This window comes from Scomber scombrus, chromosome 20, assembly GCF_963691925.1.
Source record: "Scomber scombrus chromosome 20, fScoSco1.1, whole genome shotgun sequence".
Lineage (NCBI taxonomy): Eukaryota > Metazoa > Chordata > Actinopteri > Scombriformes > Scombridae > Scomber > Scomber scombrus.
This window is the reverse complement of record NC_084989.1, coordinates 20,822,216-20,843,103: the sequence shown is the minus strand read 5'-3', so window position 1 is coordinate 20,843,103 and position 20,888 is coordinate 20,822,216. Positions and strand designations below refer to the sequence as shown.

Genomic DNA, 20,888 nt, shown 5'->3' with positions numbered 1-20,888 from the left:
TGGCGTTGTTCCAGTAGCTGAGGTTGTTCTCCTGACTTGACGACTTCTTCTTCCTCCTCATACAGCACACAGTCAACAGTATGGCTATACGGCGACAGAAAACAATGGGGTTAGTACAGTACAGTGAGTGGAAGAGCAGCTGCTTCAAATAGACTCTGAAGGCGCCCACAGCTTACTAGCAGCTCAGGTAGAAGCTGTCATGTTCCAGGAAAACATGTCACTGTTGGTATAAAACTGTGGCTGAATGGTACAATGTCTCCTTAAAATGCTTAAAACAGCTAAAAACAGGTTCTAAGGGTGTGACTTGTGTTTATTTTTTAGCTATACATAACAAAAAGGGTGTCAGTCTCTCAATCAAAGATGAATAAATCCATATATCTACATCAACAGCAGCCTAAATGGACCAAAATGCAAAAAAAAGCGCTCTTTTGCTGTTAAAATACTGTTGAAGTCTTTTTGATTAATGCAACAGGTTCAGACCATGGAGTAGTTCTTTTGGCTGTCAAAAGGCATTCTGGGAAATTTAGGAGATCATTAATTAAGGCGTATTTAGAGCAGGAAAGTTACAGAAGTCGAAATAAATCACAAAGTAGCTCAGGAATGTCAATTATGAATAGCGACAACAATAGATTTCGAATTAAAGTCAGCGAAACTCATACATTCAAATCTATTATTTATATGTAATCTTGATTTTACTTACAACACGAAGACACGAGCACGCTGATGGCCAGTACGATCCACACAATATCCATCCTGCTCAAGCAGATGGTCATACGGGACACGGGAGAGTCGATGGTGGAGCCCGAGCTGTTGCCGACTGTCGAGGGATCCTCGGTGGTGGCGGGGAACCTGCCTGTTCAAGAGAGTTCCTGCTGGCCGTTGAAGGGGACTCGGAGCTGTTCTCCTGAGCAGGCGCCTCCTTGGCTGTGCTGCTGGTAGGGAGCAAATCTCTAGATGAGGTTATGTTCCCTGGCTGGGTACATTGTCTGTGCCATGACCGTGAGGTGAAGTGAGATCAACACCCTGACTGTCCTTGGTGGTGGTCTCATTGGCTACAGTGTGGTTGTTTTGAATGACTGTAGGACTCTGTGTGTTGGTGGCGGTCTCTGTGGGCTGGGCTGGGGTGGACATAGTGAAAGCTAGATTCTCTGGCGGGCTCTTGACAGGAGAGACAGACGTTGGCTCTGTCACCAGCGGATCAGTGGGGGGCTCTGGGTTTGAAGGCACCTCCCTCAGGGTGATGGTGTGGTGTGCAGCCATCTCCTGGACACTCTGAGCCTGCTTCCTTAGATTTAAGCCGTCCATTGAGGAAGAGGAGAGGGAGGTCATAGAGGAGAGCTGGCTTGGTCGGTGGGTTCCTCCTCACTCAACTTCGGAGACAGGACACTATGTGCAGGGAGCTCAGGGCCCAGTGTGTCTCCTCTGTCTGACCCAGAGTGGACATAAGAGCCACGGGGTTTGAAGCCCCTCTAGCAGCAGACTCCACATCTATATTTGGGACATCTGTGCTGGGAGATTTAGGGCTGCTGCTGCTGCTGGCCTGGTTAGTGCTGACAGTAACTGGGTTATAGACTTGAGGTACCCTAACCAATTTGTGCATGTGACCTCGGTTTATAATATCAGAGCTAGGCTCCTGGGGATGATTCGCGTGGCTTTCGGTCCACGTGATCTGGCGTGGCGCTCACAGTGTTTGGGGTGACAGTATCTGTCGTCATGAATGGGAGGTTTTTCATGAGCCAGGCTGGAGGTTTGGGTTTGGGTTTGGGTGAGATGACGCCAGGCCAGAGGGTGGAGCGTAACAGTAGGAAGGATGATGTCTGAGGGTTGAGTGCCTCCTGTGGACGACCATTCCCCACTACCGGAGCCTTCCAGATGCAAGTCCATCTGGGAGGATTTGGGGGCAGACAGGGGGCTGATGTGGGCGGCTGCCATGGAGACAGAGTCCTGGGACGTCTGGATGAGGTGCGGCTCCTGTGCTGATGACAACAGTCCTGCTGGCAGTGCTAGGAATGCTAGAACACCTGCAGAAGAAAGGGGAAAAAGAAAGATGATCAGAGAAGACTCGCGCCATCACATCATCATATATCCTTTTAGATTCATGAATTACTGGAACGTTTCCTCTGAGTGTGTATTCTCAGCCCTGTGTCCCCCCCTATACATCATTTCTCTTCAAGGATCTTGCTATGCAAAGCGAGAGTGCAGCTCGGCAGCTCAAATTGTCTCCTCAGGTGTTCAGAAGGAGACGTGCAGCCTTGTCTTGCATTCATTATGCCCCTTAGCCTTTAATCTACTGAACCGCTGTGTTTGTCACTCACCTAGTTAAACTAGATTGCTTTATTAACCGCATTATTCACCAGACGAGTACGACAGTGTGTACCGGTGCATGGAATAAAGTGTCAGCTGGGATTGGGGAGGATGTCTCTGTTTCTGTTCTGTTTCTGTCTCTGTCTTTGGTTTTGGCTTTCTGAAATCTTTTAATCCACTTAAGTAATAAAAAAGAGGCAATTATTTGAATTTAACCCCCTGAAATAACAATGAAAAAAGGAAATGTAATGTTTAATTTTAAGTGTAAAAAATCTTAATCATTTAAAAAGTGTATATATCTTTTTTTAAGGTGCATTTTAACCCTTAAATACTGTTCAAGGTTTCATATTAGACCCATTTTTACATCTGAGAGGCAGTTAAAACACTTTTTTTTAGCATTACATTTTATGAGCTCTCCCAGAATATACAAAAATAGGAATACATTTATACTTTAAAAACATTTTTGTAGAGACTGTTTGACCCATATTTCTTTAAAACATTCAAAAATCAACATTCAAACTCATTGTTGGATTCTTCATATTTAATTTTTAAAAAATCACTGAAATCATTTTGTTGTCTTGTTTAATGTAAGAACAAAAAACTAAAGAATAAACTCTGCTCTCTGAAAGCTTCATAAAGGATTAATCACCCATTTATCTGTGAGTTTGGTATAGAGACTAATTACGAGAGTCAGAGTTTGAACAGTATGTAAGGGTTAAGCCAGTGAAATTGTTACTTGGTTTCAACGCAGGGTAAAAAATGACTTGTAGAGATGTTGGTTTTGGGTTGGTTTTTGGATATAAAATTATGACAGTCAGAGCATTAAAATAGCCTACTTTACATGCTACAGCCATCTCAGAGAGCCTGACATATTCTCTTTCTTCAGCTCAATCCCATAAGGAGGCTGTGTAGTGACAAGCCATTAGCGGGAGCCTGTGGGGAATATTGGTCCTATTATGTTATCCAGACAGCAAGAAAGTCATAGAGGCAGGAACGTGCGATAGCTTATTAATTTCCCCTTTGCTCCCCTCCCCTTCCATCCTTTATTGACACTGTTAAACACAGCTAATGTGACACATTAGCGGGGCTCCCACCGGGTGGTTTCTACGCATTGATCTGAGAAACTGCACACGCATTTTACATAAAGCTAACATCATCCCAGCTCCTCTCTCCATGGGGTTACGCTGGCATGATGGATGCTGAGGATGCTGAGCTGCAAACAATGTGGGGAATTATTATGACACATGTTTGTATTTTATTTTTCTGTTTTGGCTTATTGCTTGAAGGATAAAGCTGGCATTATTCTGTATTTTCTTATTATCAACCAATTTAATAGAAAGACAACAAGATATTACTGTCTGACTCCTACTGACGATGTAAAAAGTCGTCTATTTGTCAGGGTATATTTTCAGGTGAGGATTAATACACATTTGATGTTCAGTTGCAGTTGAGTATTTACAGGATGGAAGTCAGCCAAAATAAAGTACAGTGGATTGGCTCATTGTCAATCAATCAATCAATCAATCAATACAGTCCCCAAGTGCAACAGTGGACTTCTTTTCTGTTTGCGACTGCTTTTTTATTAAGTCACAATTTAAGGATTAATTTCTCACACTGCACTGTAATTTTTTATTCACTTGTTTTTAATCTGTTTTACTCTATTTTAGCTTCATTTTATTTGTCATTTTACTTTGCCATGTGTTGCTTTCTCATTCTGACTTGATGCATTTTATGTTTTGATGTGAAGCGCTTTGAATTGCCTTTGTTGTTGAAATGTGCGATACAAATACATTGCCTCTATAGCACAGAGAAATAAGCTATATCAGGTTTAGAGTACTAAAATATTAAAATACTCGTTAGTACAATCACTGCATTGCAAGAGTGTTTTCCTTTAATAATACTCAATGAAAGAACGTTTTGTCTGATTTGTGCAAATCGATTGCATTTTTTAAGACTGGTTAGTTCACAAAATAACAGAGAAGACATAAAGACGTACATACTGTTAGCACTATGGTTCAGATTTAGTTATGCTGTGCTGAAAATGAACCACAGAGACACATGACACATATGTGGAAGTGCAGAGGTGGATGCTTACAAAGTTTCTGTAATGCCGGGTTGGAGAGATGTGGAGGAAGAGAATTAAGGATAGTGATTAAGATTGCATTGTTTTGGTATCCATAGACCCTCCAACCCCCCCCCCCCCCCCCCCCCCCCCCCCCCCATCAGAGCCATAGAAACACACAGAATCTAAAGCCGTCCACGTGACCTCGATGTTGTGACCATTGTTTAACTGTGGTGCTCCTTCGGTAACTATGGAAACCAAGTTTCCATTTTCAGGAGAGCATAGAAGAAGGAGATGTGAGAAGAGGTGAGAAGAGAAATCTGTTAAACATGTAGAGACAAAAAAAGGGTAGAAAGGAACAGACTATATATATAAAAAGATGTTTTTTAGCAACCAAGCAAGCAGCAAATATCAATAATCTGAAATGTCTCAGCCACAGAAAGCATCTCCATTTCATTAAACATATTCTTTCCTATTCTTTGTTCACTGGGGGATATAAAACACACCACAGCAGAACCCCCAAAGCACCGACTATTTAAACTCAGCCTCTGAATCATTAATCATATTCCTCCATACTCAATCACACAGACTACCAGGATAGAGGGTCTGGCCGCTGTCTTCCATTAACCAAGCCTGTCACGTCTCTAATCCGTGGAGCCCACTCCAGACCCATATCTGAGGAGATAACACACATGGCCATCCTTGATTTATGACTATTCGTCTTTCCTGAGATGATCCTTTAGGCAGGGAAATTGAACACAGACAACCCCTAACCATTTAAATTGCAAGTATTTTGTTGGCTTTTGTTGATCCTGAGTAATGTGAATACTGCTCGCATTATGACAATTTATCAGGATAATCCCCTTCAAATGTTCATAAAATATTGCAGTTTTCAACGTTTCCTTAGTGAAGACAGAAGTAGGAGGGGAAAAAAGGACCAAAATCTATATAAACACTGAGGAAAAAAGCCACAAAAGCTGCATGAACTAAAGTAAAAATGTTTTTTAATGCAAAAAAAGTCAATAAAAAAACTTAATAGAGGCAAACCGAGAGCAAGGATGTTTACAACACCAGATCCGGCTTGAGTCACACCTTCAATCAGTTTCCAAACCTGGCTGTCACAACCTGGCAACCCGACTCTTTGCTGCTACTGAATAAAACATCACTCTGAGACTCCCTTAACCAAAAAAAAAAAAAAAAAAAAGTTATATCAGAAATGGGCAAACTAAATGCTCTGGCACACACTCACACACAGCGAGAGAGAGAGAGGAACATATTCTTCTGATTTGTCCAGGCGATCAGAAACTCAGAAACTCTGTAGCCAACATGGAAATTAATATTCATTTGAGACTTTGTAGTTTAGTCAAATCATATTTTATTAAAGATTGCATTGCTAAGATGTTAAGGGGGAAGCTTTTTTTAAAAGTTAGCATGCACTCAAGACATCTGACTGTTCATATATTCATTAGAGCTGAATATGTAATGGGGGGGGAGGTGGGGAGAAGTCAGACGCTGTGTTGAATTCTGTCATTTAATCCTTGTCTAATTTGAACAAGAATCATACAAACTAATTATTACAGTAATTACAGTAAGTTAAAGTAATAATAAGGCAATAAACTGGGTATTAGTGAGCTGCATACACATTGCAGGGATCAGAAAACAGTCAAGAGATAACACGAGGACGTTCAACTGCACAAATCAGAAAAGTAATCTGTGGAAAATCCTCATCATCCCGACAGAGTATATCTCTGTTAGCTCACTGGTATAATTAACTATTAGCATCTAGCGATAAGGTCAGACACCTGCGAGCAGATGGTGGATAGTTTTGCACAGAACGTGCTTACGGCTGTTAAATGAATTGTATAAATGTTTGTTCGGCGCTGTTATGAAAGCTTTGGTGATCAATTTGACCTGCGTTTAGAGCTTCAGTGTGTGACTTCGGGGGGGCAGAATAGAGTTGGCATACTCATATAGTAGCTTTGGATGAAAAATGAATCATGTGGTGCGACTTTATTAAAAAAAAAGAATCTTGAATAATGTCTCTTACTGCTGGGATAACAACATTTCAGTCTGTTTGAGCTTCATCAGGTACACAAATGTATACTGACAGATATATGATGTACTAGTTGTGTGTCTAAGCAAGGTAGTATGCATATGGACTTTTATCATTTTTATGAAAGTTGTCGCATTTTCAGGTGTGAATTTTGTGAGTTTTTTTTTTAAAGAGAAAAAATAAACCCCTATAACCTCAGGAAACTGCTGGATTTTCCCATCTTCTGATCTTCCAAATATAATACATCCTGAATGAGCTAACATTGATTGCATATTGATGGTGTGAGAAATCTCGTGTTGAGCTAATTATGTGTGGTAAAAAAGAAAAAGTTTTCTTTAGTTTTGTAAATGCGAGGATGAGCGCCACATCATTTTACTGGTTTTAAACAATTTTGCTTTACTTCTGTAGCAGATTTGTGTCTGTTTATCCTCTGAAGCTCCATGTGGAGTTGCTCAGCTAGATATACAGAAGAAACTAGGCTAAAAAAGGCCAAGTTTAGAAAAAAACAGGAGCACCGATATAATGATGTATAATATATAAGGTCTTGAGTTGATTTCTGAGTACTGTAAATATCCATATGCAGCATAATCCAACATTGTGGCACCTCTGCTACGTGTGCATCCTTATTTTGACCTTTACAGTATATGTTACATTGCTGACTTTCTATACATGCTTGTGTGTGTGTGTGTGTGTGTGTGGGGGGGGTTGTTACACGTGTTTCTGTGTGTTTTTACAGCGAGGCAAATGGATGTAATTTGTCACAACGGCTTGTGCGTCCGGCTGATGGAGTGAGAGCGTAAGCGGGTTGAACGCAGACGGAGAGCTCCTGCCTTCACAAAGACACGTGGCGCAGGCACACGGAGTGAATTAACAAGAGAAATGATTGAAAAGGCTCGAGAAGTGAACTGAGCTTTATGAACATCCATTATGGAGTCAAAGCATCGAGAAGAACATGAGAAAATTAGATGGAGGAGAAAAAAAGAAGGGGAAGAGTGGCAAGGTCAGGCAGGTGGTGCAACATGTGAAGAGAAGGACGGGACGTGTGTGGGTGTTTCATCAGTGATGAGACACGGACAAAAGCAAAAAAAGGTTGGATTAGACACATTAGAGCGAGAACCGAAAGGTCATTCATTAGAAACTAAGGTGTGAGAGATAGGAGGATACAGGAGGTGCTTTGTGAAACATTTGTCTTGCTCAGCAACACTCGTCCACTCAGCATGATTTTTTCACCATTTTGCCTGTTGGCTGTTTTAAGCCTGACGTTATAGTTTCTAAGAGCGTAGAAAACCCCCCCCCACCTACAATAAGAGTCACACTATTTTCATGAGTGAAGGACTGAGGAGGCGAGTTTTCTGAATCTTTTTTTTATCAAAGGGGACAAAGAAAAGGACACAATCGATGTGACTAGATTCAAGTGGCGACATTGAATCGAAGGTTTTTATCCTCATCCTTCACTTATATGCTTTGAAGGACGAACCACAGTCCACTCAACACTGTTATCACTCACACCAACCTGTTGCCTTCACTATCTATATCACCCAGCTGATCATCTCAGAATAGCGCATGCTAATATCACGGAGACAAACAACGCCCTGATAAAATTACACTGAGATTAAGCCTCCCATTTATTTGACTAATGGCGTGCACCTGTTTGCCATTAACTAAGCTCAGGATATATGGAGGGAGGGGCGATTTATGCAGGAAACCTGCTGATTTAAGGCTCTTTTGAATGCACAGGAAGCTGGTGACATTCGTTCAAGTCCTCCATTGATGCCATCAGGGACATCAATAAATCATGTTGCAAAGCAGGTTGCTGCGCACTGATCCAACGCAGGCTTTGTCCCACCAATCATTCACGATTAGACTCAATGTCAACCGACGTGGGGCCGATGTCACTGAATCTAAAGTTACACCGGTGAGATGGAAAAACAACATTACATTTATTCATGCAGATGAAATTCTCCAGTTTTTTTTTTGTGGTTTAAAAAAACAAATCTTTCCATGGATCCACTCATAAAGTTAAGACTTCATTCCTGAGCAATGCGTCATTAATCTTCTAGCTCAATCAATCATACGGGAGCACTTAGTGTGAGGTATGCAAGCTATCGGCGCTCATGCACTAGCTTGGGCTGCTCTCTGCGGATGGTGGGATATTTATCTTTTTTTTTTTTATAGGGGTCACCTCATCCTACGTGCAATGGAGAACGATGCGGCTCAAATGCGTGGCAACAATCTGCCTGTTAAGCAAATGCCTGAGCGTGGCCGGTTGTGCCGCATCATCAGTGGACAGCTGGCAGTGGCACTATATGAATTGGAAGCCAAAAATAGAAGCTGCAAAAAAAAAAAAAAATCATCAATCAATACAGATTCTTGTGATGTTTTCTCAGGCTTGTAGTTCTGAATTGTTACTGACCTGTCATCTCACTGCATGACGGGGAAAAAGCCAGTCATAAAATGCATGCATCTACTGAAAATCTGGCCAATGTCATATGCATAAATGAAGGAAACTGCGACTTGTTTTAGAGCGTCCTGTACATTAGGCATAAGATCAAAGAACAATCCAGTAACAATCTAAACTGTCTATATTGTAGATTTAGTGCCAACCAGCTAAATACCCCTCCACTCATCCTCCTCTTCCAAGTGTGTATGAGAACCTACGGTGACTGTGAAACTCATGAAAAACCCAAAAGGCCTTCACCCTATGTAGATTAAGCTCCCCCAGGAGGAGCGCTGCACTTTGAAGCCAATTTGACATAGGAGCCTAACTGTTTAATTACATCATGTGATGCTATTTGGCCCAAAAATACTTCTTCTCATAGACGTACATTGTGAAAGAGACGTCTGTAAATCAGTGGATACATTTTTTTGAGCAAAATGACTGGTTTTACTATCCGATCACACTTCGAATGCCCAGAAGAGCTGCACGATTAACTCATTTTATCCTCATTCAAGATAGCCAGAGGGCTAAACTGAAAATAGCCGACTCGGCCAGCTGAAGTCACAAGTCCGCTTGTTCTATGGGCCCAATGATGTGGAAGAGGAAGAACATTTTTTTGCCTTTATGGGCCCCTGAGCAGTTTTCATAGGAATGAACGGGGCCCCGCCTCCGACGCTGTATCCAGTTCTCTTTATAAATCCATCATGTGGACATAAAGGGCTCATTCTATACTAACAAAAACACGATTATTCTTATTTTTAGCTGATTATACACTAATTAAAAGATATTTATGAACATATATTCCATTTCTGCCAAGTCTGTTCTGCTAGACGCCACCAAGTCTTACACACTGCACCAAAAATAAAATGAAAGTAGAGGATCTTTTATATTTTCAAGCTGAATTTACTATAAATTCTTTCAAGAGGGAAACTCAGAACAAAAATAATAATCCTCCACGTACTGTAGGCTATCAAATTGTGACAACAAAATGTGCAATTATGACTAAAATTCTCTTTATTTGGTCCAAACCAGAGCTGACAGTTTACTCTGTAGCTTTGTTGCTTCTTTTAAATTCACACCAAGAAGCAAATCATTACTGGCTTCAAACAGATAAATCACATTCAATTTACTGGGAAAACCAACATTTTTCGGCTGTGGTGTGCTGCGCTGATGTACATCAATATTAAACATCCACTGAGACTAGTTTGCCCTTGGTTTGGTTTTTATCAGGCAATTCAGTATCTCAGTGATGCCATTGGGGAACCATATATTAGGGTTGAATTACTGTATGTCCACTTCATTATCTGAAGGGAATAACATGCATAACTGCCACTTTAGAAGAGTCTGGGTATTGAACCATAACCAATAATTAAGGATGTCCTCCTCACCAACCTAGCCAGTCTTCCACGGATCACATTTAAGCTCATTTATGCTAATCACAACCTCTCCAGAGTGGTGGACAAACCTCCGTGGGATACCCCCTTAAATCCCCCTGGGGCAAATGAAGAAGGCTTTATCTACAGCGTCCATCAGAATACCAATAAGTCTTTATAACATCAGACACACACACACACACACACAAACACACACACACACACACACACACACACACACACACACACACACCACGGTTAGGCTCCCTACTACAAAAATGAATCCATATCTCACTTTTTCGAGGATAAAGGCTGACAGACCCAAATCAAAGTAATCATCATATTTTAAAAAAAGAAGAAAGGAGAGTTTTGTTGAAGGTATTCCGAGCCTTTAATTTTAAGCTTTGACGTGCTGTCAGAGCGTGACAGAGAAACAGATCAGATCCATCAGCTTCAGGCGGACAAAACCCTTTATCAGCGGGCCAACTGGCGAGCTGTCTGACTAACTGCTGGTAAGATTGGATTATCACGCCTGGACAGAGCACTATCAGCCCCGACTGACTTCAGCAGGGCCAGAGTACGGTCTAGACTGGTTCGACATGAAAAGTAGCCTGATATATAACTTCTATTGTGATTTGACGCTTTAGTATATATACATACAATTAGACTTGACAACACTTATACAACCCTAACCACTACTAGTACTTCTACAGTGCTGTTAGTAGCTCTAATACTACTACCACTACAACCATTAGTGTAACTATCAGTATTACAACTATCAATACCATATATACTGCTGCTACTACTATCCCTAAAACTACTACCACTACTGTTTGCACTATGACTACTTATTATACTACTCTAATGTATCATTTATGAAATATTTGTAATGGAAATCCAAATTTGGGGACATTTGGAAGGAATGAAAAATGTATATTTCCCTTAAAACGCCCTTCTTTTGTATTACCTCTACAGTACTAATAGTAAGTAAAAACTACTTTTAGCTTTTGCACACCTGACTCATGGAAAATAAACGTACTTATACCTTTTGGACATTTAAAAAAACTTGATTTTAAACATCTTAAACAACATTTTATTTTCTATTTTTCTTTCTTTTTCTTTTTTGCTGTTTTTTTCCCTGTAAATGATACTACTAATGTTAAAACCACTGTGACTACTACGCCTATCAGTAATGCTACTACTATTTCCATCACTACTATTACTGCCCACAATTATGTTTTACTGTTACTAAATGATTATAGTACACCTCCTTCTGATTTTCAACATAGTAAATCCCCTCAGAGCCTAAATTAAGACCGCTGAGCGCCCCTGGGATGTAAATTGAATGATTGAAATTTGAAATATTCTGAAGTGTTCATTTCTGCTTTTCTATTGCTTTTTTTATCCATACAACACACACACACACACACACACACACACACACACACACACACACACACACACACATACACATACACATACACACACACACACACACACACACACACACACACACACACACACACACACACACACACACACACAAATGCTCCTGCTATTTGATGAATCATGAGCCAAAACCCTGCAGCAATCAAGATAGCAATTTTTTAAAAGCTTATTCACTGGCTGGAAAAAAAACAAGAAACAAGTAACTTAATTTGACCATTAACTGTGGTGGTTTTGGTAAGATTGGCCACTTCTCCTCCCACTCCGTTACTGGCTAACATGCTGTTAACTTATCTCATCATGTCCTGTTAACAGATGGTCAGCTTTGCACGGCTTGGGTATTTATGACGTATCTACAACCCATGCACGTCTTTTGTGTTTGGTGTATGCTATAACCTCTTTACCAACTTGTAACTGCATATATTTTTGACATTTTCTTCAACATTAACATTATTTTATTTACATCTTATTGCTAATTGTTGCTCTGCATGTCTGATTATATCTAAAAAATGATTATAATCAGCATTGCTTGCATGTGTTCATTGCCTTGTCTTGCCTGCAGGGCTACAAGTGCCAAATTATAGATATTATTGCTGTATTATTATACTAAGATTTTGCATTTTCCTGTTTCTCTGCATGGCTTGTGTGCACATTTTGTTGCTTTCATCTTTATTGCATCTTATTGTCTTCTGTGTGCAACCTTTAACCATCAACTCACTGGTTTCAGAGCATTTTGCCAAAGTACTGCAGTTGAAAACTCAGCAAACTGACTATCAATGGTACATTTACAGAACATTTTTAATGTGTGTTGGCCTTTTATATAAATAAATAAATGAAAGGGGGCATGATCTGCACCCACTTTGTAACTTCTGGTAATACCTAAAGACGAATGAGTCATGGAGATGTGATCAGATAAGCCGTCACCACTTTAAATTTGTTGGGAACAGCCCTTTTAATTTTAACATGTCTGGAGCCTGTGGAAGCACATGAGCTAATTGGACACTGCTTTTATCTTCACAACTGCTAATTGTCTTCCTCTTACTAAATGAAACTACAAAAAAGGTGTAAATCTCTCTAGATCTTTGTGTTTAGCTAGTAGGAGCTAACAGTACATGAAACACTCATGTTTATATAAATAATGTGTGTAAATCTCAGAGTCAAGCTATGAAAACTGGATGAATCAGGTGGCAGCAAGTCTCATCATCTATTTCACCCCCATAAATGTCTTTCCTTCCTCTTTGGTGATGTTTTCCCTTCTCGTTATGCAAGCGCAGACTCAGATAATTATGAAATACAGCTATACAGTCTATGTGCTTATAAATAGAGCTTCATCTTCACAGTAGCACAAACAGACAAATTCCTTTGGTTTTGCTACTGGGTGTGTTCGTCTGCCATTCTGGGTAGAGCGTCTGCCCCATGGGGGGGCGGGGGGACAGATAGATAGGGCACATCCTGTGGACCGCTGGGACCGTCCTGGAGGAGGTCCTGGATGGGCGGAGTGGCGGAGAGGTGGAGCGGGGGAAAGCTCTACAGATGTGAGCCTAGAGATAAGCGGCAAAGCTTTTCGCAACAGGATAATGGCTTCCTGTTTGAATGCTCCACAAATTGTTTGTCAGGTTATGGCAGCTTTGAACAGAGACGTGTTTATCGGAGAAATCAGGCCAAGGGAGAATGCCAAAACAAGAACAACAAAGAGTCCTTGTGGTGTTTACTGGGGTAATGATTTAGCTACAGCGATGGTGACAGCAGAAACAGATCAGACAGGAAGGAGAAACATTAAACAGGAAGTTTTCTAGATTCTGGTGGCGAGCACTGAATTGCAGTGACGCGGTTATACAACTCCATAAAAGTCACGGATACTTTCTTTTTCTTTTACAGAGAATTTCATTGGAGTTGAAGGTGTTAAATGACCACACGCTGTTCAAACTACACCCTATAATCATACAAGACATATCGAAATCTGATTGGCAAGACTTCTCATGCCTTGTGTGCTCATTTATACTTCACACAAACAGGTCTGTCAAGTGATTTTTTTTTTGTTTTTGTTTTGTTAGGAAGCTCACTTCAAAATAAAATTTGCACCTTGGGAGAGGAGACAGCTGGAAGCAATTGTCTTACTTGTCAGGTCTTGCTTTGAAGACTGAGCTGTCAGACAAAAACTTAATTTCCTAGACATAAACAGTGAGCGCTTTCTATTATTTCATGTATAAGTTATGTCACCGCTACATTTTCTGACTAAAATGCAAAGAACAGATTAACAATGAGAGTGGCCAGAGGAGGTTGAGTATCATGATGCAGGATCATCCGTCTCAGTTCTTTTTTATATCTGCAGCATCTCTTCTCTCTTCTCTTGCCTGCAGCCTATAAGGATGCTGAGGCACATCTGTCTCCTGCAGATGGCCGGTCCAGAGAGAGCAATGAAAAATGTCTCTGAACTGCACAGACCAAAAAAAAAATAAAAATAAAAATCTCAGGTGGGCCTTTCAGCTCTGCACCATGTAACTCAGGAGGGCTCAACTTGATTTCCAACACACACAAAAGAAAAGAAAAGAAAGGTTTTCAAAGACTGGCTTTACAAAATCAAAAAAAAGGAGGCTCTTTAATATAGTATTAATATTAACTCTGTTCAAAGCTCATCTGCAGCTTCGACTCAGACTCTCCCTCCTCTTTAGATTAAACCACTGCAATGTGACCTCAGTCCACCTCCGCTACAGCTTAAAGCACTTCGCTCACAGCAGTCCAGTCCAAGTTTATCACTTCTGAGGGATTGAGGCAGATTTGTCAGAGACAGCCTTTGGCTCCGCTGCCCCTGAGTTAGAGCTCGGGGTGCATACCAGATATCATCAGCCTGTTTAGCTAACTGTCGAGGAGCCTGGCGAGTCCCAGTCTGGACCCACCGTGCTCCATATTCATGTGACATTCGGCGGCAGCGGCCTGCCAGAGCTTTGTACATCCACCCACAGCCTTGATCCTACCTTCTGAATTTAAAGCAGCCCACACTTGAAGAGAAGTAACAAGAACTAAAGGAATACGGTGTCTGATGTCGACAAACTAAAAGGTTCCCTAAAGGCATTTCACAGTGTGACCAACAATAAAGGAATAGTTTTTCATTCACACACACACACACACAGACGAGCCACTAAGAAAATACAGCTAGACTGCCTTATTGGTGAGAAGATTGACCACTTCAATGTCTGCACACTAAAACTGAAGCTACAGCCAGGTAATGGTTATATTAGCCTAACATAAGGACTGGAGGCAACCTGTCCAAATGTAACAACATTCACCCTTACATACTGTTCAGGGTCAAATTGGCGAGCTGTAAAAACACCTTATACACATTTCTTTTAGCTGGACTTTTCCTAATGTGACCCACAGTATAGAAAAATTTAATTTTGTGCAGCTGACACACATTTTTATGTATGCAAATGTACAAATTTGACCTGTGTTTATTACATTACATTTATTCATGTTCTATAAAATAGTGACTGTTAATGTCTTTTTTCCATAAGATTAATCAAACAGAAGGATTAATCAAGCATTTATTAATAACTGATGGGGAATTTATGAATGTGAATTGGTGTAGAGACTAATTATGAGTCAGAATATGAACAGTATGTAAAGGGTTAAACTCACTTATTAACAAGTTATAGATCTAATTTGTTTCATGCTCCAACAAGTTAACACGGCCAAGACACCAAATCCTTTCAAGCTAATCTTCCAAAGCTGGATGCTGAAGTTATCCAAGGGGAAGTATTTCCATCAATTTCATGACTTAAAATATGACAAACCACAGATGTTCCCTTCTGCTGTCTGCCATCTCTCACAACAATAAATATCTTCTCAAACTGATTCAGACACCAGAAAGATGATGATGATGATAACTTCACTCTTATGCTGTGATCATGTCATATGGGAGTTACTGTATCTACTGGTTTCTGGCTTAAAAATACTTAAACTCCCATATTAACATGTTATAGATCTAATGTGTTTAATGCTCCAACAAGTTAAAATGTACATGGCAAAGACACCAAAATCCTTTCAAGCTAATCCTCCAAAACTGGATGCTGAAGTTATCCTAGGGGAGTATCTCCATTTCTTATCAATAAACATACTCACTACATATTCATGATTTTTTTTAAATGATCCTCTGCTGTCTGCCATCTCTTCACGCTTATGCTGTGATCAGGTCATATGGGAGTTACTGTAACTACTGGTTTCTGGCTTAAAACTATCAACAACATCCATATTATAAGTTATAGCAGGGAGATTTGGGGCTTAATGAAACAAAAGTGGCTGAAAAAAAGGTAAAGATGGATGTTCCATGTCAACCAAAGGGCGTTTGCTCAAGGTAAATGATCTCAAAATGTAATGACTATAGTGCTATAATGTCTATGCACACTGTCCATCTTATATGCTGTGAAGGTAGCATAAAAACTCAAGGTGTTCTGTACATGCTAATATCATGGAGACAAATAACACCCTGGTAAAATCACAGTGGGATTATGCAACGATTTGCATGACTAATGGCGTCAACCTGTTTCTCATTACCTAAGCACAGGAAGTACAGAAGGAGGGACAATTTATGCAGGAAATCTGATGAATTAGAGCTCTGAACTTACTGTACTGAATCACAGACTGAATCATACGTGACATAAAGCACATAACAGCCTGATTAAAAGTCTATTCACCAGAAAAGTTACAAAAGATAAGAGGTGAATACAGTCATCACAGAATCCTTGAACTGACCAAAACTGAAATCAAAGTGAAAATGATTCATAATTTCCTCCTCTAACAAACACCCAGTGATCTCTACCCTCACCCATTGTTGGATTAAGACCACCTAGAGTCACTGCCTATTTAAAATATCACCAAATTGTCATATTTTCCATGTCATACGTATTTTGCAGCCTTACTTTCCCACCATCTATCCAAAGTTTCTCTTTATAACCTGTAAATCGTCTGTATTTAATGCTGACATACAGAAAAAAAGGTTATATATTTGCACTTAAGATAACCAATATTTATCAATAAACCCATGAAGGCTCTCATTTTTATTAAAAAACAGGAGTTTTTTGTTAATATACCAAGGAGAACGCTTTATGAGTTTGGCAAAATGACAACTTTTCATTAGAAAAAAACTGCCTTAATTTAACCCTATAATGCCAAGTGAACCATATTTGAGTTTTAGAGAGCTCTACATCATCAGTGTGATCATTTCCCCCCTGAGAAACTTAATGTATAAGATCAGATACATGTAGTGCACAGATAAACCAATGCAGTGTTGAATTACTAAATATATTGTAGTTTATTTTATTATATTAATTCCTGTTGAAAATGTGTGTATCAAATGAGACACAGCAGGTATAGAAGGTCATTTATCTGTACATCTGTCAGGACCTACAGTATAAGGGCTTTAAACAACATTGTATTCATATGTTTTTGTTTGTTAAAGAAAAAACATGCTATGAAAAATAAACCGTAAAAACTTCCAGATGTATCAAATATGATACCAAATAAAACCCATATATGCAAATTGTTATTTATTTAATTTTTAAGGTCCAATAAACATTCCAGTTTGAAAGAATGGTTCAGCCTTTACAGGGTTAAACGTTATGACAGTGCACTTCTATTGATTTTTACATGCTGTTTTAACATAAGATGCAGGCTTTCATGCTTATCTGTAACTCTTACATAATATGGAGATACACCCTGATGATGCCCTCGCCCTTGACCCTTCGTTCCCTCCCTCCCTCAACCCCCCACCTTTGCCCCCCCCCTTGGGTCCACTCACTCAGCAGCTGGCAGCGCAGGACCTGCAGGCTTGTCTTCATGGTATCATGTGATCCGGCTCCTCCTCCACAGTGCTCATGATTCTCTAGTAAAAAAAGAAGAAGAAAAAAAAGAGGTAAGATGAAACTCTCTGCTATCAAAATCACATTCAAGTCATGGTCAAGTGTCACTGTGATATATTATGATTATATAGGCTAGTGTATCATATTTAAGAAGAGCAGTAACCTAAAAAAAAAAAGGGAAGACGGGATTGTGAACCAGACTGTGTGGCTTAACCTTGACAGTTTAACCCTTGTAATGACGGCCAGAAAACAGTAACACCTTTCACAGTGGATAATATGAATTACAGCTAATTAACATTTCACAACTAAAAGACCAAAGCGGGGGGGGGCCGTGGTGGTCAGCCTCAGCTGCTGCTGCTGCTTCAAATCAGCATTGGCATCCTGCAGGCTGTGCTGGTCAGTAAAACCAATTATGGAGCATTAAACATTGACCAGTAAGCCTTGTTCTGAGGGAGCCAGTGTGTGTGTGTGTGTGTGTGTGTGCCAGGGAGACAAGTACCCAAGGGTGCTCTTTGGGAGAATGACTCACTGATGGCCTTCTGCAAAATAAAAGGACACACACACACACACACACACACACACACACACACACACACACACACACACACACACACACACACACACACACACACACACACACACACACCATCCCCTACTAGAGTGGGTGCATGTGTTGCATGTTGGCCTACCTTGTGGAAATGCCCTTGGGCAACACATGTGCCCACGCTACTCACCCCAAACTAACCACACAAACAGACACGTACCCTCTAAAGAAACCATTACGAAGCACACGCACACATACACATACACACGCACACACACACCTTTTCACCCTACCTGCATGAATAATACTGTATGTTGTGAGTGTGCATGTGAAATTGGATTTGCAAACCCCCCCCCCCCCCCCCCAGGAAGAGAGGTCTGGTTGCAGGGTGACCTGTGTTTCTGCAAGAGACGTGTGAGATGAGAGGGACACACACACACACACACACACACACACACACACACACACACACACACACACACACACACACACACACACAACAACAAAAGCACGGGGTACTGGTCCTTTTCATAAAGCTTCATTTCTCATAAATGCAACCCCGCTCTGGAGACTGAGAGGAGACAACACACAAACCGCATCTGAGTCATCCTGTTTATATTGCAGCCTATTGTGGCAACCTTTCAATGCTTGTAAGCTGTAAAACACTGAATATTTAGGTATAATTGAAAACTTTGTTGAGTAAATAAAGCTGCAAGTAAGCAATAAGCTCAAGGTAGAAAATATTGGAGATACCTGACTGATATTAAATGTGTTGAATTGGGTATATTTATATTACTACAGTAGCAAAGGTAACGTCCATGCAGTTACAGTAGAGGTTTGGACTGGTGCAGGTTTTGCAAACTTAGACTAACATAATGGGTCATTAATAGAAACATGAATGTGATAAACTGTAACAATACTCAATAATTAAGATTTTAAGATGAGTTTTTTAAGCGGAACTTGTAAGACTACCTACCTATCTATCTCTCTACCAATCAATCGATGAATAGGAAAAACTCTCCTGGCTCCACTTTCATAGAAATTAAAGAATAAAAATGAATTGAAAACCAAACTTGCTATCAAGACAACCTTTTTAGATGACATACGCACACAGTTTTGTTCTTTTTCTGAGTGTGAGTTGAGAACGGAAACAGAGACACTCGCATCTTCTTTACCGCCCTTTACTCACATCTTTGACTATAATGGCGCGCGCCCGGTCGTAATATAGTGTGAGTAATTGCAAAAGAGATGAGGCTGCAAGAATACACTATCAAGCTGTAGAAAATGAGTTTTTCCTCGCAAGCTTCAGATCTGAAGAAATGACACTAGCTAGCATCTCAAAAAGCCCATCCCCATCCCCGCATCCACTGATGGCACCAGCGACCTTGTGCCATTACAGCTCCACTCATTCCCCCGTGCTTTAATTTTCTTAAGCGTCATGTTGCTGGCCTAATGAGCTCAATGGCAGGGTGTGAAGAGAGCAGCTGAGCCTCTCCACGGTGATTACACTTCATCAGTGCTGCCAGGCCAGTGCAGGCTCATAGTCACGCTCTTTAATTCACAGGGCACGAGGGGTGAGACTGGGTTTGGAAGATGGATGTTGGAGGGAGGGAGGGAGAGAAGGAAGGGGTAAGGATAGTGACGTGGTGTGTTTCATTTATTCTTGTTATCACAGAGCAGTGCAAGTTTTCTTTGGAGAAAAGAGGCAAAGCTGCATGTACATAAGAAAGCCTGCTCAGGGCTTCTGCTGGGGAGCTGAATCATAGTTCAGCACGTGCAGGTGAAAGATAACACAGGGTGACAGTCAGAGTAGACCCTACCAAACAATAAAACACCTCAGACAGAACGAGAGAGGTTCGGTGGCAGCTGTTGACATTCGCCCACCGGTGCAGAGACCTGACAACTTCCACCAGCAGCACCTTGTACTTCCTCGCCCACCAACATCCTCCCTTGTATTTTTTTTGCCCACGGTGACAAAAAGCCTGTTCGACCTGGAAAAGAGGAACTTCATTCACAGCTTGAGCTAATGCAATTGCAAAGTTTCTCGCTGGCAGGTGAAAAGAAGGCAATTACTTGTGAAATGGAGGAGGCACATAGCTATCGACATGGTCCCTGGGTCAACCATTAAAAGGCAGCAGTGACAAGTACTGCAGTGCATCGTGAAGCGGAGGAAATGTTTTGTATATTTTTCTTGAATATTAACAAAAACAATAAAAATAGAAACAAAAAACTCCATCAAACACCAAATGTAACAGAAACAGCAGTAAACATTCACATACTGTTTTCTGTCCAGTGTCAGCTCAGCACTTTGCACATGGCATCCAAGCTTTTTATTGGAGAGGGGGAAAAAAAAAAGGTGCATGGCAACTGACATGCACACAGACGGCAGCCATCACCATGGCAACCCTAATAGTACATTATATTCAGATCCATTCACAAGGACATTTTGGGGCTGAAACAAAATTGAATTAAAAAGAAAAAAGGACAGTTGGACTTACAGTACGAAAAATCTCACTCACCATCGGCAGAGTGAGAATTCAAGTAGCAATCTGCTTGTCCCTTGGATTCGGTACAAGCTTTGTGTTTGCTCTCCTGCTGACAGGAGCCGGTCCCCGAAGGTCCCAGACTGCAGCTCTGAATATTGTGTCTGGAGGGGGGGCCGCAGACTGGAGGCCAAAGCCAAGGTCACCCGAGACGCCACAATGAAATAAGCCTGTCACTCCATCTCTCTGTGGCCACTGGCCGCAGGGATAACAATGCTTTTAATTTTGGACTTCCCTCTATTCTGCGGTCATGTATAAGGGGCTGTGGCAG

General features: G+C 40.8%; 1 protein-coding gene across 1 annotated transcript in view; it reads right to left on the bottom strand.

Moving 5' to 3' along the window:
• tmem108 (transmembrane protein 108) overlaps positions 1 to 20,888 on the bottom strand; it is a gene marked incomplete in the record, with an annotated part of 58,456 nt that overhangs the window by 3,098 nt on the left and 34,470 nt on the right. Inside the window, 7 exon segments of the mRNA XM_062441408.1 lie at positions 1 to 84; positions 701 to 851; positions 854 to 1,016; positions 1,019 to 1,358; positions 1,432 to 1,540; positions 1,627 to 2,021; positions 17,470 to 17,553. Of these exon segments, the coding sequence (XP_062297392.1) occupies positions 1 to 84; positions 701 to 851; positions 854 to 1,016; positions 1,019 to 1,358; positions 1,432 to 1,540; positions 1,627 to 2,021; positions 17,470 to 17,509 (1,282 nt within the window).